The 26,970-nt window shown below is 40.1% G+C and overlaps 1 protein-coding gene and 1 long non-coding RNA gene across 2 annotated transcripts in view; one reads left to right on the top strand and one right to left on the bottom strand.

Moving 5' to 3' along the window:
* The window catches only part of aqp10b (aquaporin 10b), a 32,830-nt gene that overhangs the window by 1,834 nt on the left and 4,026 nt on the right, over window positions 1-26,970 (bottom strand). Inside the window, exons 2-4 of the mRNA XM_089123346.1 lie at window positions 4,970-5,096; window positions 4,759-4,896; window positions 4,535-4,653 (exon numbers count right to left, since the gene is read on the bottom strand). Of these exons, the coding sequence (XP_088979472.1) occupies window positions 4,535-4,653; window positions 4,759-4,896; window positions 4,970-5,096 (384 nt within the window). The remainder of the gene's footprint in view (window positions 1-4,534; window positions 4,654-4,758; window positions 4,897-4,969; window positions 5,097-26,970) is intronic.
* Window positions 32-4,628, top strand: LOC148970884 (uncharacterized). Its single transcript, XR_016147460.1, has 2 exons — window positions 32-208; window positions 4,282-4,628. It is a non-coding gene; the product is annotated as an uncharacterized LOC148970884 (long non-coding RNA).

The raw sequence follows: 26,970 nt of genomic DNA, 5'->3' as shown, positions 1-26,970 counted from the left end.
AGGGTTGGCAAAAACGCACCGTTTTGTGCCTGGCCCTTTAAATGCAAATGAGCTGCTGTAGAGGGCGGCTGTGATTAGCAGCTGTGATTTCCTCATGCAGACACAATGACAGAAACTGTTCTCCCTTTAATGTTAAAATGGAGTCATTCAAAGATGGAGCGACTCAAGAAGAAGTGATAACATGGAATGCAACAGGACGTCTCGAATGGTTTGTTGATGAATTTATTTTGCTGATGTGGAGTTAACTATCTTCAATGGGCTATGCACGGCAGTATTTCCGGTGAAGCATTAGGGATGCTCGATAACTTCCGCCGATCGTAGAGTCCAATGCAATGCCGAGAATTTATATAGAATTTTATACTCCATGGTTATCCTAAAGAAACGTTAGTCACAAAAACAGATAAAACAGACACCCCTCGTTGTGTTTATGCTTCTTTTTAAAATTATATTAAATAAATATAACTGTATATAAAATTACATCTAAACGTATGTACGTTTCATTTCAAAGACTGGAGGACAGTAAATATTGAAGACTCTGCCATAATCCCGTTTTCCTCGGTTTTCCTCCGCTTTAATCTCCACAACCGGAAATGGACGAGCATCCTTGCGTCAAATGCGGAATTTATGCGTGCATATAGCCCATTAGGATATTCTGTCATGTAATCTATAAATCACTCATATAGGAACTGTTGTGAGATGACTTTCTATTGCCTGTGAAAAGATTAGTGCTGTCAAACGATGAAAATATTTAATGAGATTAATCGCATTAATGTCATAGTTAACTCGCGATTAATCGCACATTTTTATCTATTCTAAATGTCTCTTGATTTCTTTTTGTTACATTATTTTTTTCTCATTTTAATGCTCTTATCAATATGGAAAAGTGGAAAAATTATTATTGAAAATAACATTGGAATAGTGTTCAATTTCACACTAATATATATAAATAATCTCTCACACAATGTAACACTGTCTATCAATAAAAGGGTGAAAGAAATACTGGCGAGGTCCTGATATTGACGAGGGGGTGGAGAATTCGCATTATCTGTGTGTGTGTGTTTGCTTGGCCATCATCAAGTGGTGTTTCAGACTGGACGAGCTGCGATGATGATAGCTCAGTTCACAACGACAAAACACACAGATCACTTGGTCTTGTCAATGGGACAATTTGGCAACTTTTTAAAAGTAAACTTTCTATTCAGAATGTTAAGGCATCCATTTCGGCGTCTCGCGCTCGTCATCCACTCAAACGTAACGTTACTATCTGGCCGGCTCGCAAGCCGAAACGAGTGTGTGCGGCACAAAACGTCCTCGCGCTGCGCTCTGAAACCCATTCATTTCAATGGCTTGCGCCGCGCGAGGACGTTTTGTTGCTTCTTCGACCAAAGCGCAAGCGGATCTAGACCGGAAACAAAACAACAGGCACGCCGCAAACACACGTTTCGGCTTGCGAGCCGGCTGTGAGTGGATGACGAGCGCGAGACGCCGAAATTGATCAGGACGCATGCCGTATCCTGTTGCAAAAGCATGTGAAAAAACTACAAAGTTTGCTAGGACAAAAAGACCGTTAATCGCGTGATAAAAAAAAATAACGCCTGGGTTTGCGTTAACGCAGTTAATAACGCGTTAAACTGACAGCCCTAGAAAAGATAGATGCTAAAGTTTGAGCTGACTCACAAATGTACTCTTATACAACCACTCTTCCTCTTCTCAATATGGACTGTGTGTTCCCGGGGGCGGGGTTTATGTACATTTTAGGGTTGGTGATGTCACAAACCCTAGAGGAATGTCATGTAGTCCCTACCAGCCATTTGTTGTAGTCCTTTTCTTTAAAAGCAAATATCTTTCTTTGCTTTGAACTTTGAGCGTTGTAACTTTGATAATGTTGTTTATGCTCAAACAGCAACATTACACACTAACTAAAGTTAGAAAAGATACATACTTTGCCACCTCTTTAAGAAATCTTTTTAAAGCATTGTATAATATTTTCTTATATTGTTATTTTGTAAAAGAAACTAACATGCACCATTCTCAAGCAGATTTTGTCATTGACATACAAAACGCAGAAAATTTTAGCAGAGCGACTCGACGCTTCAGTTCACGGGCAAGTGCGAAAGATGTAAGTGGCTAAACTTAACGTTTCATATTTTACATTTTTTTAGGTCATAAATGTTAAACGAATGACAAAAAAATAATCAGGCAAACTAATATAGTTTTGTCTAATTTCGCCATTTTGAACTGAAATAACGCGACTCATGTAACTTAATTTAATACTTTACTGTCATTGTGAGGGGAACATTAAAAAAGCCGTTTTCATCATTTTAGCCACAAGAGTAATAATGAATGTGTACATATTGAGAATATAATAAAAATGATAGCCTAAGTACATTAAAAAAGCTGCCCACTGACATGGTTTTAAAGCTATTTCTTATCCTTTTTTGGTCTTCAAACGTCTTGAAATGCACATATCAGAGAAATGAAAAAAAAATGACGCACCAACCTCAAATTTAGGACCTCTTTGATTATAAAGCCCTGTCTACGGCCCTGTTTTAGGCATAAGATCAATAATGAATGTGTAGCCTACATGTTTTGAATGCATTTAATAAACTTGATTACCTAGCTTTAGTAGCTTTCAGTGAATAAACGCGTCTGAGAAAAATTATTCATAGGAAAAATCAGTTGACCTTATGTTTACTTTCCTCACTGACAGACAAATGAAAAGCCTATATCAGTCAAAGCTCAGCTTTAGGAGGGGAAGAGACAGGGATAAGGGACAAGATAAAAAACAAAGAGAAAAAGAGGATGATGCTGATGAGGAGAGAAAAATAATCAGCTGCCCACTGACATGGTTTTAAAGTTGTTATCTAATTTTTTTGGCCTTCAAAACATCCTAAAATGCACATGTGTAGATCAGAGAAATCAAAATTTTCATAGGTTTGTTTAGCTATTCATAACTAGAGTTTTGTAAATAGCTAATCCTTTATTCACGCACAATTATATGCCTATGACACTGACATGGCCAATTATTACTGATATCCTGAGATTTCAGTCCATGGGAGTTTATAGAGGTAATATTAGCAGAACACAATGCATTTCTGAACACGTTTGAAGTAGTTTGAGAAGATAAATGACCCCAGGAGTCACAACACCAGGATCACACTGACCTCTGTTTGGCTGAATCAGGAAAAAACTGTTCAGGTCAGGTCATGGAATTCATTGTTTAAAGCTATTGTGGTGGTGACGGTATTCCAGTATGCTTTGCAATTGAACAAGTTCGAACAGGTTTGGATCCAAATACTCTGAAGCAGTGGTGTTGTCTAGTTTTTTGTAGTGAGTATACTGTGATATATCCGCAGCCCCACTCCCCCTTCCCCCATCCACCGCCACTACCACCCATTTTCGAAATTTTTTTAAAAACTTGTATGATATTCCTTTAAAATTATGTTTTAATAGATTTGATTATTATTATTTTAAAAAGTACATTTTACGATGCAATTTCTTTCATAATTACTTTATTTATCTCTATAAACTTTTATTTTGGTGGGTTGTGAATTAAAGACATTTGAGGTTCTGTGTTATTTAATAAACTATTATTATTATTATTATTATTAGGCCTACTTGAAGTATACTCTACTGTGCAATAGTAATATATTTCTTTATATTTTCTTCAAGTTATACAAAACTTTGATTTTGACAGGTTGCATGAAACAGTGGCATCACTGAATTTTGATCATTACTTATATTTTTTCTAAAAACTAATTTTAAAAAAGTTTAGGATCTAATGCTCACTATTAACCAGTTTCATGACATGAAAAGGTAGGGTTTTATAATCACTGTTTTCCCGAATGTGAGGTAGGTTAGTTAGGGGGGTTCAGGAATTCACTGAGAAAACTAGTCTTGTTTTGAATAGCTAAATACAAATGTGTAACTAAATCAGTTACAAGGCCAGAATTCTCCATAAGGATGGACCTTGGTGAAATATTGTGGACCTCAGTGTCCTTTCAAATTTATTATACAAGTGAAATTGGAATATCATGAAGTTGATATTCTTTATCATGTTTGAGAGAATATTTGATTTTTAATGCAATCTATCAGTAGCACTTTATTTCACGGTTCTGTTTTGCATTAACATAGCATGCACTTATTGTAGTAATGGCACTTATAGTAGCCTACCCTTAAACTTTAACTTAACCTTAAACTCCTCAGTAGTGGGTAAGTACACTTGTAAGGACATGCTCTAAATTAAAGTGTCTTTTTCAACCAGTCCGTCTTTTCTCACAGTGTCTGAAACAGCTCGATCAACTTCAGTCTCTTCAGTCAACCCCTCCTTTCCACGAACTCTGCTCTGATTGGTCAGATGACCCAGTCTGTTGTGATTCCCAAACAGCCATACACACATGAAAGGTAATCTCTGATTAAGCATAAAACTGGTCTGGCACTATAATGTTTGGTTATTGTGATCTTATGAAAGTCCTGTATCCTTAACACAGTCTTAGCGTTTCAAACTGCAGATTTCCACTTTTTGGTTACTGACCTGGTCTACCACTCCTCCCCATAGACTCAGGTAGTCTGCTGGGTAAGTGGAGAAGATACCAGCTGTGCCAGTGGCACCACTAACTGTCAGATGCCCTCCAGTGAACTCCATTATGGCATCTAAACCAAATACATACTGTATGAATAAGTGCCTTCATTTGGATGTACTTACTGTACTGTGTTTTTATATACAGGTAGGTTACACATAGGCCAACATGCACTCACCATAGTACTGAAGAGCAACAGTTGCTGCAGCCAGAAATGCTCCTAAAATCTGTGACCACACATAGAAAGGAAAACGAGTCCAGGAGAATCTGCCCAGGACACACAGGCTGAGGGAAACTGCTGGATTCAGGTGAGCTCCTTAAAAAAATGGGGTATATTTTATTTTACAAGGACATTATTAAAATACACAGCTGTACTGGAGAGTTTGTACCTGATACCCCTTTTGCAATGTAGATTCCAAATGTGGTGCCCAGTGCAAACCCGAGGTTGATTGACAGGTAGTCGCCCTTAGTGTTGTGAGAGGTCGTCACCTGGGCAACAGAGCCACACCCAAAAAGCTGGAGTGTAGAGACAGTGACATCAAGACATTTTGATTAGATAATCTGGTGTGAATGTGTACTCAGACATGATGTCTATAATTTAAAGCTGAGATTCTTGAGCATTATGACTGCAGTTCTTAAGAAGAGGCAAAAGATTATTAAAGTCCCCGTGAAATCAAAATTGAACCTATTTACTTTGTTAGCGCATATTACTAGTCTTGTGGTGAACAATTAATCCGTGCAAGTAAAAATATATTTAAAAAATGTTTTACCTTCGTAATCTTTAATCAAAATCTGAAAAGTTACTTCCGGTCTGGAACGGTTTCTTTTTCTGATGACGTAGGTTTCACAACTTGGGTGGGGAAACGCTTAACCACTCCCCTTAAACCGTTAGTTTGCTATGAGCGAGAGATGGAGAGGAGGAGCGCTAGAGTAAAACCCTGCCCTCTGTTCAATATTCCGTTTCACTTGGAAATACGTCACAGCACTGGAGAAAAATCTTTTGCAACTTCCGGTTCACGGGGACTTTAAATAGTTCAAAGTTTGACCTATTGCTGAAATTCTTTGCACATGCTATTGAAGAGATGTAATGAACACAAGGCAGCAGTACGTTTCAGTAGATAATAGGATATTGTGAATTTTTATTTCAATATTTTTATTTCAATTATGTTAGAATTTTACAAGTGCTTTACCATTTACACAACACTTTACGGTAAAATTAATTAGTAAACTACTAATTATTAAACTACTACGTAAACTGCATTTAACATGAACTAGCCAGGAAAAACACTTTCCTTGAATTTATTAATCTTAGTTAATATGAATTTGAAAATGTAGTATTGTTAAAATCAAAAGTTGTATCTGTTAATTGTATCTGTTGTATCTGTTAACACAACCATATGATCTTCTTTCAAATTAGTACTTATAACAATCAGTCCATTCAGCAACAAAAAATGCAGGATATGTTTAAATCACCCTTATTGCTGAATTAATTACAGCAACGGCTATTAGAAAATACACTTACATTATAACATTATGTAATTACATTATGTAATTGTATCTACAAATGTGCATGCACACACTATAAACACAGTGGTTATCATATAAAGATATACAGTTATCACGTATTTAAAACATAATTACATTTGGTTACCCATATCGGAAATTACAGATATCTGTAGGTGTAGCTACCAAATGATTCATTGATTAACAAATAAAAGACAAATGTATTAAACTGAACGAGAAGAGATGCAAATTATAAGTTTGATTGTAAAAACTTTAAGAAATGCCGTTACCGTGAATGAAACATTTATGTGAAACTTATTTTGTGAGAAAAGGATACTTTGTGATTTTGATTGTAACAAAAATGAAAATATGCTAAAATGTTTGAAGGAAGTGAACTTTTGATTAACTTTTGTGATATTAGCACTAGGTGTTTTGAAAATGTACAGTTGCTTGTGAAAATTGCACAAAAGCAATTAAAAGAACTAACAGAGATTTATAAATAATGTTGCAAATGAATCGTTAATTGTTAATGAATGTTAATGCAATCTTATTGTAAAGTGTTACCAAAGAAAATCTAAATTTTGAAAAGATACCAATATCTCAGCTCTGGAAGGGTCTAGAACCTCCATTTTTGCACTCAGGTCTAAGTCCCATGGCCCTCTACCAGAATCCAGAGTTTCAAGAAGATGGGAGAAACTTATTTTTTCGCACCAAAAAAAAAAAACGACAGCGGTAACACTGTCGTTTTTCTTTTTTTGGGTCGAAATTTTTAGTTTCTCTGATCTTCTTGAAACTCTGGATTCTGATAGCCCCTGGATTCTCTAGCCCCTTCCAGCGCTGAGATATTCAAACTCAAAAATTCGTCCCGAAAAAAAAACAACAGTGGTACCCCTTACGTTTTTTTTTTTCGGCGAAAAATTAAGTTTCTCCAATCTTCCCAATACTATGGATTCTGATAGAGGGCCATGAGACTTAGACCTGAGTGCAAAAATGGAGGCTCTAGTCCCTTCCAGAGCTGAGATATCGAAACTCAAAAATTCGGCCCGAAAAAAAAACGACAGTGGTACCCCTTACGGTTTTTTTTTTCGGGTGAAAAATTAAGTTTCTCCAATCTTCCCAAAACTCTGGATTCTGATAGAGGGCCATGAGACTTAGACCTGAGTGCAAAAATGTTTTTTGCACTCATGTCTAAGTCTCATGGCCCTCTATCAGAATCCAGAGTTTTGGGAAGATTGGAGAAACTTAATTTTTCACCCGAAAACAAAAAAAAACGTAAGGGGTACCACTGTCGTTTTTTTTTCGGGCCGAATTTTTGAGTTTCGATATCTCAGCTCTGGAAGGGGCTAGAGCATCCATTTTTGCACTCAGGTCTAAGTATCATGGCCCTCTATCAGAATCCAGAGTTTTGGGAAGATTGGAGAAACTTAAATTTTCACCCGAAAAAAAAAACGTAAGGGGTACCACTGTCGTTTTTTTTTCGGGACGAATTTTTGAGTTTCGATATCTCAGCTCTGGAAGGGGCTAGGGCCTCAATTTTTGCACTCAGGTCTAAGTCTCATGGCCCTCTATCAGAATCCAGAGTTTTGGGAAGATTGGAGAAACTTAATTTTTCACCCGAAAAAAAAAAAACGTAAGGGGTACCACTGTCGTTTTTTTTTTTCGGGCCGAATTTTTGAGTTTCGATATCTCAGCTCTGGAAGGGGCTAGAGCATCCATTTTTGCACTCAGGTCTAAGTATCATGGCCCTCTATCAGAATCCAGAGTTTTGGGAAGATTGGAGAAACTTAAATTTTCACCCGAAAAAAAAAAAACGTAAGGGGTACCACTGTCGTTTTTTTTTCGGGACGAATTTTTGAGTTTTGATATCTCAGCTCTGGAAGGGGCTAGAGCCTCCATTTTTGCACTTAGGTCTAAGTCTCATGGCCCTCTATCAGAATCCAGAGTTTTTGGAAGATTGGAGAAACTTAATTTTTCGCCCAAAAAAAAAAACGTAAGGGGTACCACTGTCGTTTTTTTTTTCGGGACGAATTTTTGAGTTTCGATATCTCAGCTCTGGAAGGGGCTAGAGCCTCCATTTTTGCACTCAGGTCTAAGTCTCATGGCCCTCTATCAGAATCCAGAGTTTTGGGAAGATTGGAGAAACTTAATTTTTCGCCCGAAAAAAAAAAACGTAAGGGGTACCACTGTCGTTTTTTTTTCGGGACGAATTTTTGAGTTTCGATATCTCAGCTCTGGAAGGGGCTAGAGCCTCCATTTTTGCACTCAGGTCTAAGTCTCATGGCCCTCTATCAGAATCCAGAGTTTTGGGAAGATTGGAGAAACTTAATTTTTCGCCCGAAAAAAAAAACGTAAGGGGTACCACTGTCGTTTTTTTTCGGGACGAATTTTTGAGTTTTGATATCTCAGCTCTGGAAGGGGCTAAAGCCTCAATTTTTGCACTCAGGTCTAAGTCTCATGGCCCTCTATCAGAATCCAGAGTTTTGGGAAGATTGGAGAAACTTAATTTTTCGCCCAAAAAAAAAAAACGTAAGGGGTACCACTGTCGTTTTTTTTTTCGGGCCGAATTTTTGAGTTTCGATATCTCAGCTCTGGAAGGGGCTAGAGCCTCCATTTTTGCACTCAGGTCTAAGTCTCATGGCCCTCTATCAGAATCCAGAGTTTTGGGAAGATTGGAGAAACGTAATTTTTCGCCCGAAAAAAAAAAACGTAAGGGGTACCACTGTCGTTTTTTTTTCGGGACGAATTTTTGAGTTTCGATATCTCAGCTCTGGAAGGGGCTAGAGCCTCCATTTTTGCACTCAGGTCTAAGTCTCATGGCCCTCTATCAGAATCAAGAGTTTTGGGAAGATTGGAGAAACTTAATTTTTCGCCCGAAAAAAAAACAAAAACGTAAGGGGTACCACTGTCGTTTTTTTTTTTTGGGACGAATTTTTGAGTTTCGATATCTCAGCTCTGGAAGGGGCTAGAGCCTCCATTTTTGCACTCAGGTCTAAGTCTCATGGCCCTCTATCAGAATCCAGAGTTTTGGGAAGATTGGAGAAACTTAATTTTTCGCCCGAAAAAAAAAAACGTAAGGGGTACCACTGTCGTTTTTTTTTCGGGAAGAATTTTTGAGTTTTGATATCTCAGCTCTGGAAGGGGCTAGAGCCTCCATTTTTGCACTCAGGTCTAAGTCTCATGGCCCTCTATCAGAATCCAGAGTTTTGGGAAGATTGGAGAAACTTAATTTTTCACCCGAAAAAAAAAACGTAAGGGGTACCACTGTCGTTTTTTTTTTTCGGGACGAATTTTTGAGTTTCGATATCTCAGCTCTGGAAGGGGCTAGAGCCTCCATTTTTGCACTCCGGTCTAAGTCTCATGGCCCTCTATCAGAATCCAGAGTTTTGGGAAGATTGGAGAAACTTAATTTTTCGCCCGAAAAAAAAAAAACCGTAAGGGGTACCACTGTCGTTTTTTTTTTGGGGACGAATTTTTGAGTTTTGATATCTCAGCTCTGGAAGGGGCTAGAGCCTCCATTTTTGCACTCAGGTCTAAGTCTCATGGCCCTCTATCAGAATCCAGAGTTTTGGGAAGATTGGAGAAACTTAATTTTTCACCCGAAAAAAAAAACGTAAGGGGTACCACTGTCGTTTTTTTTTTTCGGGACGAATTTTTGAGTTTCGATATCTCAGCTCTGGAAGGGGCTAGAGCCTCCATTTTTGCACTCAGGTCTAAGTCTCATGGCCCTCTATCAGAATCCAGAGTTTTGGGAAGATTGGAGAAACTTAATTTTTCACCCGAAAAAAAAAACGTAAGGGGTACCACTGTCGTTTTTTTTTTCGGGACGAATTTTTGAGTTTCGATATCTCAGCTCTGGAAGGGGCTAGAGCATCCATTTTTGCACTCAGGTCTAAGTCTCATGGTCCTCTATCAGAATCCAGAGTTTTGGGAAGATTGGAGAAACTTAATTTTTCGCCCGAAAAAAAAAAAACGTAAGGGGTACCACTGTCGTTTTTTTTTTCGGGACGAATTTTTGAGTTTCGATATCTCAGCTCTGGAAGGGGCTAGAGCCTCAATTTTTGCACTCAGGTCTAAGTCTCATGGCCCTCTATCAGAATCCAGAGTTTTGGGAAGATTGGAGAAACTTAATTTTTCGCCCGAAAAAAAAAAAAACGTAAGGGGTACCACTGTCGTTTTTTTTTTCGGGACGAATTTTTGAGTTTCGATATCTCAGCTCTGGAAGGGGCTAGAGCCTCCATTTTTGCACTCAGGTCTAAGTCTCATGGCCCTCTATCAGAATCCAGAGTTTTGGGAAGATTGGAGAAAATTAATTTTTCGCCCGAAAAAAAAAAAACGTAAGGGGTACCACTGTCGTTTTTTTTCGGGACGAATTTTTGAGTTTCGATATCTCAGCTCTGGAAGGGGCTAGAGCCTCCATTTTTGCACTCAGGTCTAAGTCTCATGGCCCTCTATCAGAATCCAGAGTTTTGGGAAGATTGGAGAAACTTAATTTTTTGCCCGAAAAAAAAAATGTAAGGGGTACCACTGTCGTTTTTTTTTCGGGACGAATTTTTGAGTTTTGATATCTCAGCTCTGGAAGGGGCTAGAGCCTCCATTTTTGCACTCAGGTCTAAGTCTCATGGCCCTCTATCAGAATCCAGAGTTTTGGGAAGATTGGAGAAACTTAATTTTTCGCCCAAAAAAAAAAAACGTAAGGGGTACCACTGTCGTTTTTTTTTTCGGGCCGAATTTTTGAGTTTCGATATCTCAGCTCTGGAAGGGGCTAGAGCATCCATTTTTGCACTCAGGTCTAAGTATCATGGCCCTCTATCAGAATCCAGAGTTTTGGGAAGATTGGAGAAACTTAAATTTTCACCCGAAAAAAAAAAACGTAAGGGGTACCACTGTCGTTTTTTTTTCGGGACGAATTTTTGAGTTTTGATATCTCAGCTCTGGAAGGGGCTAGAGCCTCCATTTTTGCACTTAGGTCTAAGTCTCATGGCCCTCTATCAGAATCCAGAGTTTTGGGAAGATTGGAGAAACTTAATTTTTCGCCCAAAAAAAAAAAACGTAAGGGGTACCACTGTCGTTTTTTTTTTTCGGGCCGAATTTTTGAGTTTCGATATCTCAGCTCTGGAAGGGGCTAGAGCCTCCATTTTTGCACTCAGGTCTAAGTCTCATGGCCCTCTATCAGAATCCAGAGTTTTGGGAAGATTTGAGAAACTTAATTTTTCGCCCGAAAAAAAAAAAACGTAAGGGGTACCACTGTCGTTTTTTTTTTCGGGCCGAATTTTTGAGTTTCGATATCTCAGCTCTGGAAGGGGCTAGAGCATCCATTTTTGCACTCAGGTCTAAGTCTCATGGCCCTCTATCAGAATCCAGAGTTTTGGGAAGATTGGAGAAACTTAATTTTTCGCCCGAAAAAAAAAAACGTAAGGGGTACCACTGTCGTTTTTTTTTTCGGGCCGAATTTTTGAGTTTCGATATCTCAGCTCTGGAAGGGGCTAGAGCCTCCATTTTTGCACTCAGGTCTAAGTCTCGTGGCCCTCTATCAGAATCCAGAGTTTTGGGAAGATTGGAGAAACTTAATTTTTCGCCCGAAAAAAAAAAAAAAACGTAAGGGGTACCACTGTCGTTTTTTTTTCGGGACGAATTTTTGAGTTTCGATATCTCAGCTCTGGAAGGGACTAGAGCCTCAATTTTTGCACTCAGGTCTAAGTCTCATGGCCCTCTATCAGAATCCAGAGTTTTGGGAAGATTGGAGAAACTTAATTTTTCACCCGAAAAATAAAACGTAAGGGGTACCACTGTCGTTTTTTTTTTCGGGACGAATTTTTGAGTTTCGATATCTCAGCTCTGGAAGGGGCTAGAGCCTCCATTTTTGCACTCAGGTCTAAGTCTCATGGCCCTCTATCAGAATCCAGAGTTTTGGGAAGATTGGAGAAACTTAATTTTTCGCCCAAAAAAAAAAAACGTAAGGGGTACCACTGTCGTTTTTTTTTTCGGGCCGAATTTTTGAGTTTCGATATCTCAGCTCTGGAAGGGGCTAGAGCATCCATTTTTGCACTCAGGTCTAAGTATCATGGCCCTCTATCAGAATCCAGAGTTTTGGGAAGATTGGAGAAACTTAAATTTTCACCCGAAAAAAAAAACGTAAGGGGTACCACTGTCGTTTTTTTTTCGGGACGAATTTTTGAGTTTTGATATCTCAGCTCTGGAAGGGGCTAGAGCCTCCATTTTTGCACTTAGGTCTAAGTCTCATGGCCCTCTATCAGAATCCAGAGTTTTGGGAAGATTGGAGAAACTTAATTTTTCGCCCAAAAAAAAAAAACGTAAGGGGTACCACTGTCGTTTTTTTTTTCGGGCCGAATTTTTGAGTTTCGATATCTCAGCTCTGGAAGGGGCTAGAGCCTCCATTTTTGCACTCAGGTCTAAGTCTCATGGCCCTCTATCAGAATCCAGAGTTTTGGGAAGATTGGAGAAACTTAATTTTTCGCCCGAAAAAAAAAAACGTAAGGGGTACCACTGTCGTTTTTTTTTTTCGGGCCGAATTTTTGAGTTTCGATATCTCAGCTCTGGTAGGGGCTAGAGCATCCATTTTTGCACTCAGGTCTAAGTCTCATGGCCCTCTATCAGAATCCAGAGTTTTGGGAAGATTGGAGAAACTTAATTTTTCGGACGAAAAAAAAAAACGTAAGGGGTACCACTGTCGTTTTTTTTTTCGGGACGAATTTTTGAGTTTCGATATCTCAGCTCTGGAAGGGGCTAGAGCCTCCATTTTTGCACTCAGGTCTAAGTCTCATGGCCCTCTATCAGAATCCAGAGTTTTGGGAAGATTGGAGAAACTTAATTTTTCGCCCGAAAAAAAAAAACGTAAGGGGTACCACTGTCGTTTTTTTTTCGGGACGAATTTTTGAGTTTCGATATCTCAGCTCTGGAAGGGACTAGAGCCTCAATTTTTGCACTCAGGTCTAAGTCTCATGGCCCTCTATCAGAATCCAGAGTTTTGGGAAGATTGGAGAAACTTAATTTTTCGCCTGAAAACAAAAAAAACGTAAGGGGTACCACTGTCGTTTTTTTTTTGGGACGAATTTTTGAGTTTTGATATCTCAGCTCTGGAAGGGGCTAGAGCCTCCATTTTTGCACTCAGGTCTAAGTCTCATGGCCCTCTATCAGAATCAAGATTTTGGGAAGATTGGAGAAACTTAATTTTTCGTCCCAAAAAAAAGGGTACCACTGTCATTTTTTTTTTTCGGACCGAATTTTTGAGTTTCGATATCTCAGCTCTGGAAGGGGCTAGAGCCTCCATTTTTGCACTCAGGTCTAAGTCTCATGGCCCTCTATCAGAATCCAGAGTTTTGGGAAGATTGGAGAAACTTAAATTTTCACCCGAAAAAAAAAAACGTAAGGGGTACCACTGTCGTTTTTTTTTTTCGGGACGAATTTTTTAGTTTTGATATCTCAGCTCTGGAAGGGGCTAGAGCCTCCATTTTTGCACTTAGGTCTAAGTCTCATGGCCCTCTATCAGAATCCAGAGTTTTGGGAAGATTGGAGAAACTTAATTTTTCGCCCAAAAAAAAAAACGTAAGGGGTACCACTGTCGTTTTTTTTTCTGGCCGAATTTTTGAGTTTCGATATCTCAGCTCTGGAAGGGGCTAGAGCCTCAATTTTTGCACTCAGGTCTAAGTCTCATGGCCCTCTATCAGAATCCAGAGTTTTGGGAAGATTGGAGAAACTTAATTTTTCGCCCGAAAAAAAAAAACGTAAGGGGTACCACTGTCGTTTTTTTTTTTCGGAACGAATTTTTGAGTTTCGATATCTCAGCTCTGGAAGGGGCTAGAGCCTCCATTTTTGCACTCAGGTCTAAGTCTCATGGCCCTCTATCAGAATCCAGAGTTTTGGGAAGATTGGAGAAACTTAATTTTTCGCCCGAAAAAAAAAAACGTAAGGGGTACCACTGTCGTTTTTTTTCGGGATGAATTTTTGAGTTTTGATATCCCAGCTCTGGAAGGGGCTAAAGCCTCAATTTTTGCACTCAGGTCTAAGTCTCATGGCCCTCTATCAGAATCCAGAGTTTTGGGAAGATTGGAGAAACTTAATTTTTCGCCCAAAAAAAAAAACGTAAGGGGTACCACTGTCGTTTTTTTTTTCGGGCCGAATTTTTGAGTTTCGATATCTCAGCTCTGGAAGGGGCTAGAGCCTCCATTTTTGCACTCAGGTCTAAGTCTCATGGCCCTCTATCAGAATCCAGAGTTTTGGGAAGATTGGAGAAACTTAATTTTTCGCCCGAAAAAAAAAAACGTAAGGGGTACCACTGTCGTTTTTTTTTCGGGACGAATTTTTGAGTTTCGATATCTCAGCTCTGGAAGGGGCTAGAGCCTCCATTTTTGCACTCAGGTCTAAGTCTCATGGCCCTCTATCAGAATCCAGAGTTTTGGGAAGATTGGAGAAACTTAATTTTTCGCCCGAAAAAAAAACGTAAGGGGTACCACTGTCGTTTTTTTTTTTCGGGAAGAATTTTTGAGTTTCGATATCTCAGCTCTGGAAGGGGCTAGAGCCTCCATTTTTGCTCTCAGGTCTAAGTCTCATGGCCCTCTATCAGAATCCAGAGTTTTGGGAAGATTGGAGAAACTTAATTTTTCACCCGAAAAAAAAAACGTAAGGGGTACCACTGTCGTTTTTTTTTTTCGGGACGAATTTTTGAGTTTCGATATCTCAGCTCTGGAAGGGGCTAGAGCATCCATTTTTGCACTCAGGTCTAAGTCTCATGGCCCTCTATCAGAATCCAGAGTTTTGGGAAGATTGGAGAAACTTAATTTTTCGCCCGGAAAAAAAAAAAACGTAAGGGGTACCACTGTCGTTTTTTTTTCGGGACGAATTTTTAAGTTTCGATATCTCAGCTCTGGAAGGGGCTAGAGCCTCAATTTTTGCACTCAGGTCTAAGTCTCATGGCCCTCTATCAGAATCCAGAGTTTTGGGAAGATTGGAGAAACTTAATTTTTCGCCCGAAAAAAAAAAAAAACGTAAGGGGTACCACTGTCGTTTTTTTTTTCGGGCCGAATTTTTGAGTTTCGATATCTCAGCTCTGGAAGGGGCTAGAGCATCCATTTTTGCACTCAGGTCTAAGTATCATGGCCCTCTATCAGAATCCAGAGTTTTGGGAAGATTGGAGAAACTTAAATTTTCACCCGAAAAAAAAAAACGTAAGGGGTACCACTGTCGTTTTTTTTTCGGGACGAATTTTTGAGTTTTGATATCTCAGCTCTGGAAGGGGCTAGAGCCTCCATTTTTGCACTTAGGTCTAAGTCTCATGGCCCTCTATCAGAATCCAGAGTTTTGGGAAGATTGGAGAAACTTAATTTTTCGCCCAAAAAAAAAAAACGTAAGGGGTACCACTGTCGTTTTTTTTTTTCGGGCCGAATTTTTGAGTTTCGATATCTCAGCTCTGGAAGGGGCTAGAGCCTCCATTTTTGCACTCAGGTCTAAGTCTCATGGCCCTCTATCAGAATCCAGAGTTTTGGGAAGATTGGAGAAACTTAATTTTTCGCCCAAAAAAAAAAAACGTAAGGGGTACCACTGTCGTTTTTTTTTTTTTCGGGCCGAATTTTTGAGTTTCGATATCTCAGCTCTGGAAGGGGCTAGAGCCTCCATTTTTGCACTCAGGTCTAAGTCTCATGGCCCTCTATCAGAATCCAGAGTTTTGGGAAGATTGGAGAAACTTAATTTTTCGCCCGAAAAAAAAAATGTAAGGGGTACCACTGTCGTTTTTTTTTCGGGACGAATTTTTGAGTTTTGATATCTCAGCTCTGGAAGGGGCTAGAGCCTCCATTTTTGCACTCAGGTCTAAGTCTCATGGCCCTCTATCAGAATCCAGAGTTTTGGGAAGATTGGAGAAACTTAATTTTTCGCCCAAAAAAAAAAAACGTAAGGGGTACCACTGTCGTTTTTTTTTTTCGTGCCGAATTTTTGAGTTTCGATATCTCAGCTCTGGAAGGGACTAGAGCCTCAATTTTTGCACTCAGGTCTAAGTCTCATGGCCCTCTATCAGAATCCAGAGTTTTGGGAAGATTGGAGAAACTTAATTTTTCGCCTGAAAAAAAAAAAACGTAAGGGGTACCACTGTCGTTTTTTTTTTGGGACGAATTTTTGAGTTTTGATATCTCAGCTCTGGAAGGGGCTAGAGCCTCCATTTTTGCACTCAGGTCTAAGTCTCATGGCCCTCTATCAGAATCAAGATTTTGGGAAGATTGGAGAAACTTAATTTTTCGTCCCAAAAAAAAAAAACGTAAGGGGGTACCACTGTCGTTTTTTTTTTTTTCGGACCGAATTTTTGAGTTTCGATATCTCAGCTCTGGAAGGGGCTAGAGCCTCCATTTTTGCACTCAGGTCTAAGTCTCATGGCCCTCTATCAGAATCCAGAGTTTTGGGAAGATTGGAGAAACTTAAATTTTCACCCGAAAAAAAAAAACGTAAGGGGTACCACTGTCGTTTTTTTTTTTCGGGACGAATTTTTGAGTTTTGATATCTCAGCTCTGGAAGGGGCTAGAGCCTCCATTTTTGCACTTAGGTCTAAGTCTCATGGCCCTCTATCAGAATCCAGAGTTTTGGGAAGATTGGAGAAACTTAATTTTTCGCCCAAAAAAAAAAAACGTAAGGGGTACCACTGTCGTTTTTTTTTCTGGCTGAATTTTTGAGTTTCGATATCTCAGCTCTGGAAGGGGCTAGAGCCTCAATTTTTGCACTCAGGTCTAAGTCTCATGGCCCTCTATCAGAATCCAGAGTTTTGGGAAGATTGGAGAAACTTAATTTTTCGCCCGAAAAAAAAAAACGTAAGGGGTACCACTGTCGGTTTTTTTTTTCGGAACGAATTTTTGAGTTTCGATATCTCAGCTCTGGAAGGGGCTAGAGCCTCCATTTTTGCACTCAGGTCTAAGTCTCATGGCCCTCTATCAGAATCCAGAGTTTTGGGAAGATTGGAGAAACTTAATTTTTCGCCCGAAAAAAAAAAACGTAAGGGGTACCACTGTCGTTTTTTTTTTGGGACGAATTTTTGAGTTTTGATATCTCAGCTCTGGAAGGGGCTAGAGCCTCCATTTTTGCACTCAGGTCTAAGTCTCATGGCCCTCTATCAGAATCAAGATTTTGGGAAGATTGGAGAAACTTAATTTTTCGTCCCAAAAAAAAAAAAACGTAAGGGGGTACCACTGTCGTTTTTTTTTTCGGACCGAATTTTTGAGTTTCGATATCTCAGCTCTGGAAGGGGCTAGAGCCTCCATTTTTGCACTCAGGTCTAAGTCTCATGGCCCTCTATCAGAATCCAGAGTTTTGGGAAGATTGGAGAAACTTAAATTTTCGCCCGAAAAAAAAAAAACGTAAGGGGTACCACTGTCGTTTTTTTTTTTCGGGACGAATTTTTGAGTTTTGATATCTCAGCTCTGGAAGGGGCTAGAGCCTCCATTTTTGCACTTAGGTCTAAGTCTCATGGCCCTCTATCAGAATCCAGAGTTTTGGGAAGATTGGAGAAACTTAATTTTTCGCCCAAAAAAAAAAAACGTAAGGGGTACCACTGTCGTTTTTTTTTTCGGAACGAATTTTTGAGTTTCGATATCTCAGCTCTGGAAGGGGCTAGAGCCTCCATTTTTGCACTCAGGTCTAAGTCTCATGGCCCTCTATCAGAATCCAGAGTTTTGGGAAGATTGGAGAAACTTAATTTTTCACCCGAAAAAAAAAAAAAACGTAAGGGGTACCACTGTCGTTTTTTTTTTTTCGGGACGAATTTTTGAGTTTCGATATCTCAGCTCTGGAAGGGGCTAGAGCCTCAATTTTTGCACTCAGGTCTAAGTCTAATGGCCCTCTATCAGAATCCAGAGTTTTGGGAAGATTGGAGAAACTTAATTTTTCGCCCGAAAAAAAAAACGTAAGGGGTACCACTGTCGTTTTTTTTTTCGGGACGAATTTTTGAGTTTTGATATCTCAGCTCTGGAAGGGGCTAGAGCCTCTATTTTTGCACTCAGGTCTAAGTCTCATGGCCCTCTATCAGAATCCAGAGTTTTGGGAAGATTGAAGAAACTTAATTTTTCACCCGAAAAAAAAAACGTAAGGGGTACCACTGTCGTTTTTTTTTTCGGGACGAATTTTTGAGTTTCGATATCTCAGCTCTGGAAGGGGCTAGAGGCTCCATTTTTGCACTCAGGTCTAAGTCTCATGGCCCTCTATCAGAATCCAGAGTTTTGGGAAGATTGGAGAAACTTAATTTTTCCCCCGAAAAAAAAACGTAAGGGGTACCACTGTCGTTTTTTTTTCGGGACGAATTTTTGAGTTATGATATCTCAGCTCTGGAAGGGGCTAGAGCCTCCATTTTTGCACTCAGGTCTAAGTCTCATGGCCCTCTATCAGAATCCATAGTTTTGGGAAGATTGGAGAAACTTAATTTTTCGCCCGAAAAAAAAAACGGGTTCTAGCCCCTTCCAGAGCTGAGATATCGAAACTCAAAAATTCGTCCCGAAAAAAAAACCGACAGTGGTACCCCTTACGTTTTTTTTTTCGGGCGAAAAATTAAGTATCTCCAATCTTCCCAAAACTCTGGATTCTGATAGAGGGCCATGAGACTTAGACCTGAGTGCAAAAATGGAGGCTCTAGCCCCTTCCAGAGCTGAGATATCGAAACTCAAAAATTCGGCGCGAAAAAAAAACGACAGTGGTACCCCTTACGTTTTTTTTTTCGGGCGAAAAATTACGTTTCTCCAATCTTCCCAAAACTATGGATTCTGATAGAGGGCCATGAGACTTAGACCTGAGTGCAAAAATGGAGGCTCTAGCCCCTTCCAGAGCTGAGATATCGAAACTCAAAAATTCGTCCCGAAAAAAAAACGACAGTGGTACCCCTTACGTTTTTTTTTTTCGGGCGAAAAATTAAGTTTCTCCAATCTTCCCAAAACTCTGGATTCTGATAGAGGGCCATGAGACTTAGACCTGAGTGCAAAAATGGAGGCTCTAGCCCCTTCCAGAGCTGAGATATCGAAACTCAAAAATTCGTCCCGAAAAAAAAACGACAGTGGTACCCCTTACGTTTTTTTTTTTTCGGGCGAAAAATTAAGTTTCTCCAATCTTCCCAAAACTCTGGATTCTGATAGAGGGCCATGAGACTTAGACCTGAGTGCAAAAATGGAGGCTCTAGCCCCTTCCAGAGCTGAGATATCGAAACTCAAAAATTCGTCCCGAAAAAAAAACGACAGTGGTACCCCTTACGTTTTTTTTTTTCGGGCGAAAAATTAAGTTTCTCCAATCTTCCCAAAACTCTGGATTCTGATAGAGGGCCATGAGACTTAGACCTGAGTGCAAAAATGGAGGCTCTAGCCCCTTCCAGAGCTGAGATATCGAAACTCAAAAATTCGTCCCGAAAAAAAAAACGACAGTGGTACCCCTTACGTTTTTTTTTTTCGGGCGAAAAATTAAGTATCTCCAATCTTCCCAAAACTCTGGATTCTGATAGAGGGCCATGAGACTTTGACCTGAGTGCAAAAATGGAGGCTCTAGCCCCTTCCAGAGCTGAGATATCGAAACTCAAAAATTCGGCGCGAAAAAAAAACGACAGTGGTACCCCTTACGTTTTTTTTTCGGGCGAAAAATTACGTTTCTCCAATCTTCCCAAAACTCTGGATTCTGATAGAGGGCCATGAGAATTAGACCTGAGTGCAAAAATGGAGGCTCTAGCCCCTTCCAGAGCTGAGATATCGAAACTCAAAAATTCGTCCCGAAAAAAAAACGACAGTGGTACCCCTTACGTTTTTTTTTTTTGGGCGAAAAATTAAGTTTCTCCAATCTTCCCAAAACTCTGGATTCTGATAGAGGGCCATGAGACTTAGACATAAGTGCAAAAATGGAGGCTCTAGCCCCTTCCAGAGCTGAGATATCGAAACTCAAAAATTCGTCCCGAAAAAAAAACGACAGTGGTACCCCTTACGTTTTTTTTTTTTGGGCGAAAAATTAAGTTTCTCCAATCTTCCCAAAACTCTGGATTCTGATAGAGGGCCATGAGACTTAGACATAAGTGCAAAAATGGAGGCTCTAGCCCCTTCCAGAGCTGAGATATCAAAACTCAAAAATTCGTCCCGAAAAAAAAACGACAGTGGTACCCCTTACATTTTTTTTTTTCGGGTGAAAATTTAAGTTTCTCCAATCTTCCCAAAACTCTGGATTCTGATAGAGGGCCATGATACTTAGACCTGAGTGCAAAAATGGATGCTCTAGCCCCTTCCAGAGCTGAGATATCGAAACTCAAAAATTCGTCCCGAAAAAAAAACGACAGTGGTACCCCTTACGTTTTTTTTTTTTGGCCGAAAAATTAAGTTTCTCCAATCTTCCCAAAACTCTGGATTCTGATAGAGGGCCATGAGACTTAGACCTGAGTGCAAAAATGGAGGCTCTAGCCCCTTCCAGAGCTGAGATATCGAAACTCAAAAATTCGGCCCGAAAAAAAAACGACAGTGGTACCCCTTACGTTTTTTTTTTCGGGTGAAAAATTAAGTTTCTCCAATCTTCCCAAAACTCTGGATTCTGATAGAGGGCCATGAGACTTAGACCTGAGTGCAAAAATGGAGGCTCTAGCCCCTTCCAGAGCTGAGATATCGAAACTCAAAAATTTGTCCAGAAAAAAAAACGACAGTGGTACCCCTTACGTTTTTTTTTTTCGGGTGAAAATTTAAGTTTCTCCAATCTTCCCAAAACTCTGGATTCTGATAGAGGGCCATGATACTTAGACCTGAGTGCAAAAATGGAGGCTCTAGCCCCTTCCAGAGCTGAGATATCGAAACTCAAAAATTCGGCCCGAAAAAAAAAACGACAGTGGTACCCCTTACGTTTTTTTTTTTTTGGGCGAAAAATTAAGTTTCTCCAATCTTCCCAAAACTCTGGATTCTGATAGAGGGCCATGAGACTTAGACCTGAGTGCAAAAATGGAGGCTCTAGCCCCTTCCAGAGCTGAGATATCAAAACTCAAAAATTCGTCCCGAAAAAAAAACGACAGTGGTACCCCTTACATTTTTTTTTTTTCGGGCGAAAAATTAAGTTTCTCCAATCTTCCCAAAACTCTTGATTCTGATAGAGGGCCATGAGACTTAGACCTGAGTGCAAAAATGGAGGCTCTAGCCCCTTCCAGAGCTGAGATATCGAAACTCAAAAATTCGTCCCGAAAAAAAACGACAGTGGTACCCCTTACGTTTTTTTTTTTCGGGTGAAAATTTAAGTTTCTCCAATCTTCCCAAAACTCTGGATTCTGATAGAGGGCCATGATACTTAGACCTGAGTGCAAAAATGGAGGCTCTAGCCCCTTCCAGAGCTGAGATATCGAAACTCAAAAATTCGGCCCGAAAAAAAAAACGACAGTGGTACCCCTTACGTTTTTTTTTTTTTTGGGCGAAAAATTAAGTTTCTCCAATCTTCCCAAAACTCTGGATTCTGATAGAGGGCCATGAGACTTAGACCTGAGTGCAAAAATGGAGGCTCTAGCCCCTTCCAGAGCTGAGATATCAAAACTCAAAAATTCGTCCCGAAAAAAAAACGACAGTGGTACCCCTTACATTTTTTTTTTTCGGGCGAAAAATTAAGTTTCTCCAATCTTCCCAAAACTCTTGATTCTGATAGAGGGCCATGAGACTTAGACCTGAGTGCAAAAATGGAGGCTCTAGCCCCTTCCAGAGCTGAGATATCGAAACTCAAAAATTCGTCCCGAAAAAAAACGACAGTGGTACCCCTTACGTTTTTTTTTTTCGGGTGAAAAATTAAGTTTCTCCAATCTTCCCAAAACTCTGGATTCTGATAGAGGGCCATGAGACTTAGACCTGAGTGCAAAAATGGAGGCTCTAGCCCCTTCCAGAGCTGAGATATCGAAACTCAAAAATTTGTCCAGAAAAAAAAACGACAGTGGTACCCCTTACGTTTTTTTTTTTCGGGTGAAAATTTAAGTTTCTCCAATCTTCCCAAAACTCTGGATTCTGATAGAGGGCCATGATACTTAGACCTGAGTGCAAAAATGGAGGCTCTAGCCCCTTCCAGAGCTGAGATATCGAAACTCAAAAATTCGGCCCGAAAAAAAAAACGACAGTGGTACCCCTTACGTTTTTTTTTTTTTGGGCGAAAAATTAAGTTTCTCCAATCTTCCCAAAACTCTGGATTCTGATAGAGGGCCATGAGACTTAGACCTGAGTGCAAAAATGGAGGCTCTAGCCCCTTCCAGAGCTGAGATATCAAAACTCAAAAATTCGTCCCGAAAAAAAAACGACAGTGGTACCCCTTACATTTTTTTTTTTCGGGCGAAAAATTAAGTTTCTCCAATCTTCCCAAAACTCTTGATTCTGATAGAGGGCCATGAGACTTAGACCTGAGTGCAAAAATGGAGGCTCTAGCCCCTTCCAGAGCTGAGATATCGAAACTCAAAAATTCGTCCCGAAAAAAAACGACAGTGGTACCCCTTACGTTTTTTTTTTTCGGGTGAAAAATTAAGTTTCTCCAATCTTCCCAAAACTCTGGATTCTGATAGAGGGCCATGAGACTTAGACCTGAGTGCAAAAATGGAGGCTCTAGCCCCTTCCAGAGCTGAGATATCGAAACTCAAAAATTCGTCCCGAAAAAAAAACGACAGTGGTACCCCTTACGTTTTTTTTTTTTTTTCGGGTGAAAAATTAAGTTTCTCCAATCTTCCCAAAACTCTGGATTCTGATAGAGGGCCATGAGACTTAGACCTGAGTGCAAAAATGGAGGCTCTAGCCCCTTCCAGAGCTGAGATATCGAAACTCAAAAATTCGGCCCGAAAAAAAAAACGACAGTGGTACCCCTTACGTTTTTTTTTTTTGGGCGAAAAATTAAGTTTCTCCAATCTTCCCAAAACTCTGGATTCTGATAGAGGGCCATGAGACTTAGACCTGAGTGCAAAAATGGAGGCTCTAGCCCCTTCCAGAGTTGAGATATCAAAACTCAAAAATTCGTCCCGAAAAAAAAAACGACAGTGGTACCCCTTACGTTTTTTTTTTTTCGGGTGAAAATTTAAGTTTCTCCAATCTTCCCAAAACTCTGGATTCTGATAGAGGGCCATGATACTTAGACCTGAGTGCAAAAATGGATGCTCTAGCCCCTTCCAGAGCTGAGATATCGAAACTCAAAAATTCGTCCCGAAAAAAAAAACGACAGTGGTACCCCTTACGTTTTTTTTTTTTTGGGCAAAAAATTAAGTTTCTCCAATCTTCCCAAAACTCTGGATTCTGATAGAGGGCCATGAGACTTAGACCTGAGTGCAAAAATGGAGGCTCTAGCCCCTTCCAGAGCTGAGATATCAAAACTCAAAAATTCGTCCCGAAAAAAAACGACAGTGGTACCCCTTACGTTTTTTTTTTTCGGGTGAAAAATTAAGTTTCTCCAATCTTCCCAAAACTCTGGATTCTGATAGAGGGCCATGAGACTTAGACCTGAGTGCAAAAATGGAGGCTCTAGCCCCTTCCAGAGCTGAGATATCGAAACTCAAAAATTCGTCCCGAAAAAAAAACGACAGTGGTACCCCTTACGTTTTTTTTTTTTTCGGGTAAAAAATTAAGTTTCTCCAATCTTCCCCAAACTCTGGATTCTGATAGAGGGCCATGAGACTTAGACCTGAGTGCAAAAATGGAGGCTCTAGCCCCTTCCAGAGCTGAGATATCGAAACTCAAAAATTCGTCCCGAAAAAAAAACGACAGTGGTACCCCTTACGTTTTTTTTTTTCGGGCGAAAAATTAAGTTTCTCCAATCTTCCCAAAACTCTGGATTCTGATAGAGGGCCATGAGACTTAGACCTGAGTGCAAAAATGGAGGCTCTAGCCCCTTCCAGAGCTGAGATATCGAAACTCAAAAATTCGGCCCGAAAAAAAAAACGACAGTGGTACCCCTTACGTTTTTTTTTTTTTGGGCGAAAAATTAAGTTTCTCCAATCTTCCCAAAACTCTGGATTCTGATAGAGGGCCATGAGACTTAGACATAAGTGCAAAAATGGAGGCTCTAGCCCCTTCCAGAGCTGAGATATCAAAACTCAAAAATTCGTCCCGAAAAAAAAACGACAGTGGTACCCCTTACGTTTTTTTTTTCGGGTGAAAATTTAAGTTTCTCCAATCTTCCCAAAACTCTGGATTCTGATAGAGGGCCATGATACTTAGACCTGAGTGCAAAAATGGATGCTCTAGCCCCTTCCAGAGCTGAGATATCGAAACTCAAAAATTCGGCCCGAAAAAAAAAACGACAGTGGTACCCCTTACGTTTTTTTTTTTTTGGGCAAAAAATTAAGTTTCTCCAATCTTCCCAAAACTCTGGATTCTGATAGAGGGCCATGAGACTTAGACCTGAGTGCAAAAATGGAGGCTCTAGCCCCTTCCAGAGCTGAGATATCAAAACTCAAAAATTCGTCCCGAAAAAAAACGACAGTGGTACCCCTTACGTTTTTTTTTTTCGGGTGAAAAATTAAGTTTCTCCAATCTTCCCAAAACTCTGGATTCTGATAGAGGGCCATGAGACTTAGACCTGAGTGCAAAAATGGAGGCTCTAGCCCCTTCCAGAGCTGAGATATCGAAACTCAAAAATTCGTCCCGAAAAAAAAACGACAGTGGTACCCCTTACGTTTTTTTTTTTTTCGGGTAAAAAATTAAGTTTCTCCAATCTTCCCCAAACTCTGGATTCTGATAGAGGGCCATGAGACTTAGACCTGAGTGCAAAAATGGAGGCTCTAGCCCCTTCCAGAGCTGAGATATCGAAACTCAAAAATTCGTCCCGAAAAAAAAACGACAGTGGTACCCCTTACGTTTTTTTTTTTCGGGCGAAAAATTAAGTTTCTCCAATCTTCCCAAAACTCTGGATTCTGATAGAGGGCCATGAGACTTAGACCTGAGTGCAAAAATGGAGGCTCTAGCCCCTTCCAGAGCTGAGATATCGAAACTCAAAAATTCGGCCCGAAAAAAAAAACGACAGTGGTACCCCTTACGTTTTTTTTTTTTTGGGCGAAAAATTAAGTTTCTCCAATCTTCCCAAAACTCTGGATTCTGATAGAGGGCCATGAGACTTAGACATAAGTGCAAAAATGGAGGCTCTAGCCCCTTCCAGAGCTGAGATATCAAAACTCAAAAATTCGTCCCGAAAAAAAAACGACAGTGGTACCCCTTACGTTTTTTTTTTCGGGTGAAAATTTAAGTTTCTCCAATCTTCCCAAAACTCTGGATTCTGATAGAGGGCCATGATACTTAGACCTGAGTGCAAAAATGGATGCTCTAGCCCCTTCCAGAGCTGAGATATCGAAACTCAAAAATTCGGCCCGAAAAAAAAAACGACAGTGGTACCCCTTACGTTTTTTTTTTTTGGGCGAAAAATTAAGTTTCTCCAATCTTCCCAAAACTCTGGATTCTGATAGAGGGCCATGAGACTTAGACCTGAGTGCAAAAATGGAGGCTCTAGCCCCTTCCAGAGCTGAGATATCGAAACTCAAAAATTTGTCCCGAAAAAAAAACGACAGTGGTACCCCTTACGTTTTTTTTTTTTGGGTGAAAATTTAAGTTTCTCCAATCTTCCCAAAACTCTGGATTCTGATAGAGGGCCATGAGACTTAGACCTGAGTGCAAAAATGGATGCTCTAGCCCCTTCCAGAGCTGAGATATCGAAACTCAAAAATTCGGCCCGAATAAAAAAACGACAGTGGTACCCCTTACGTTTTTTTTTTTTTGGGCGAAAAATTAAGTTTCTCCAATCTTCCCAAAACTCTGGATTCTGATAGAGGGCCATGAGACTTAGACCTGAGTGCAAAAATGGAGGCTCTAGCCCCTTCCAGAGCTGAGATATCGAAACTCAAAAATTCGGCCCGAAAAAAAAACGACAGTGGTACCCCTTACGTTTTTTTTTTTTCGGGTGAAAAATTAAGTTTCTCCAATCTTCCCAAAACTCTGGATTCTGATAGAGGGCCATGAGACTTAGACCTGAGTGCAAAAATGGAGGCTCTAGCCCCTTCCAGAGCTGAGATATCGAAACTCAAAAATTCGTCCCGAAAAAAAAACGACAGTGGTACCCCTTACGTTTTTTTTTTTCGGGCGAAAAATTAAGTTTCTCCAATCTTCCCAAAACTCTGGATTCTGATAGAGGGCCATGAGACTTAGACCTGAGTGCAAAAATGGAGGCTCTAGCCCCTTCCAGAGCTGAGATATCGAAACTCAAAAATTCGGCCCGAAAAAAAAAACGACAGTGGTACCCCTTACGTTTTTTTTTTTTTGGGCGAAAAATTAAGTTTCTCCAATCTTCCCAAAACTCTGGATTCTGATAGAGGGCCATGAGACTTAGACATAAGTGCAAAAATGGAGGCTCTAGCCCCTTCCAGAGCTGAGATATCAAAACTCAAAAATTCGTCCCGAAAAAAAAACGACAGTGGTACCCCTTACGTTTTTTTTTTTCGGGTGAAAATTTAAGTTTCTCCAATCTTCCCAAAACTCTGGATTCTGATAGAGGGCCATGATACTTAGACCTGAGTGCAAAAATGGATGCTCTAGCCCCTTCCAGAGCTGAGATATCGAAACTCAAAAATTCGGCCCGAAAAAAAAAACGACAGTGGTACCCCTTACGTTTTTTTTTTTCGGGCGAAAAATTAAGTTTCTCCAATCTTCCCAAAACTCTGGATTCTGATAGAGGGCCATGAGACTTAGACCTGAGTGCAAAAATGGAGGCTCTAGCCCCTTCCAGAGCTGAGATATCGAAACTCAAAAATTCGGCCCGAAAAAAAACGACAGTGGTACCCCTTACGTTTTTTTTTTCGGGTGAAAAATTAAGTTTCTCCAATCTTCCCAAAACTCTGGATTCTGATAGAGGGCCATGAGACTTAGACCTGAGTGCAAAAATGGAGGCTCTAGCCCCTTCCAGA

The sequence above is a fragment of the Pimephales promelas genome, chromosome 18 (genome assembly GCF_988280905.1).
Source record: "Pimephales promelas chromosome 18, fPimPro1.hap1.1, whole genome shotgun sequence".
NCBI lineage: Eukaryota > Metazoa > Chordata > Actinopteri > Cypriniformes > Leuciscidae > Pimephales > Pimephales promelas.
The sequence above is the reverse complement of the archived record's forward strand: the minus strand, read 5'-3'. Positions and strand labels throughout refer to the sequence as shown.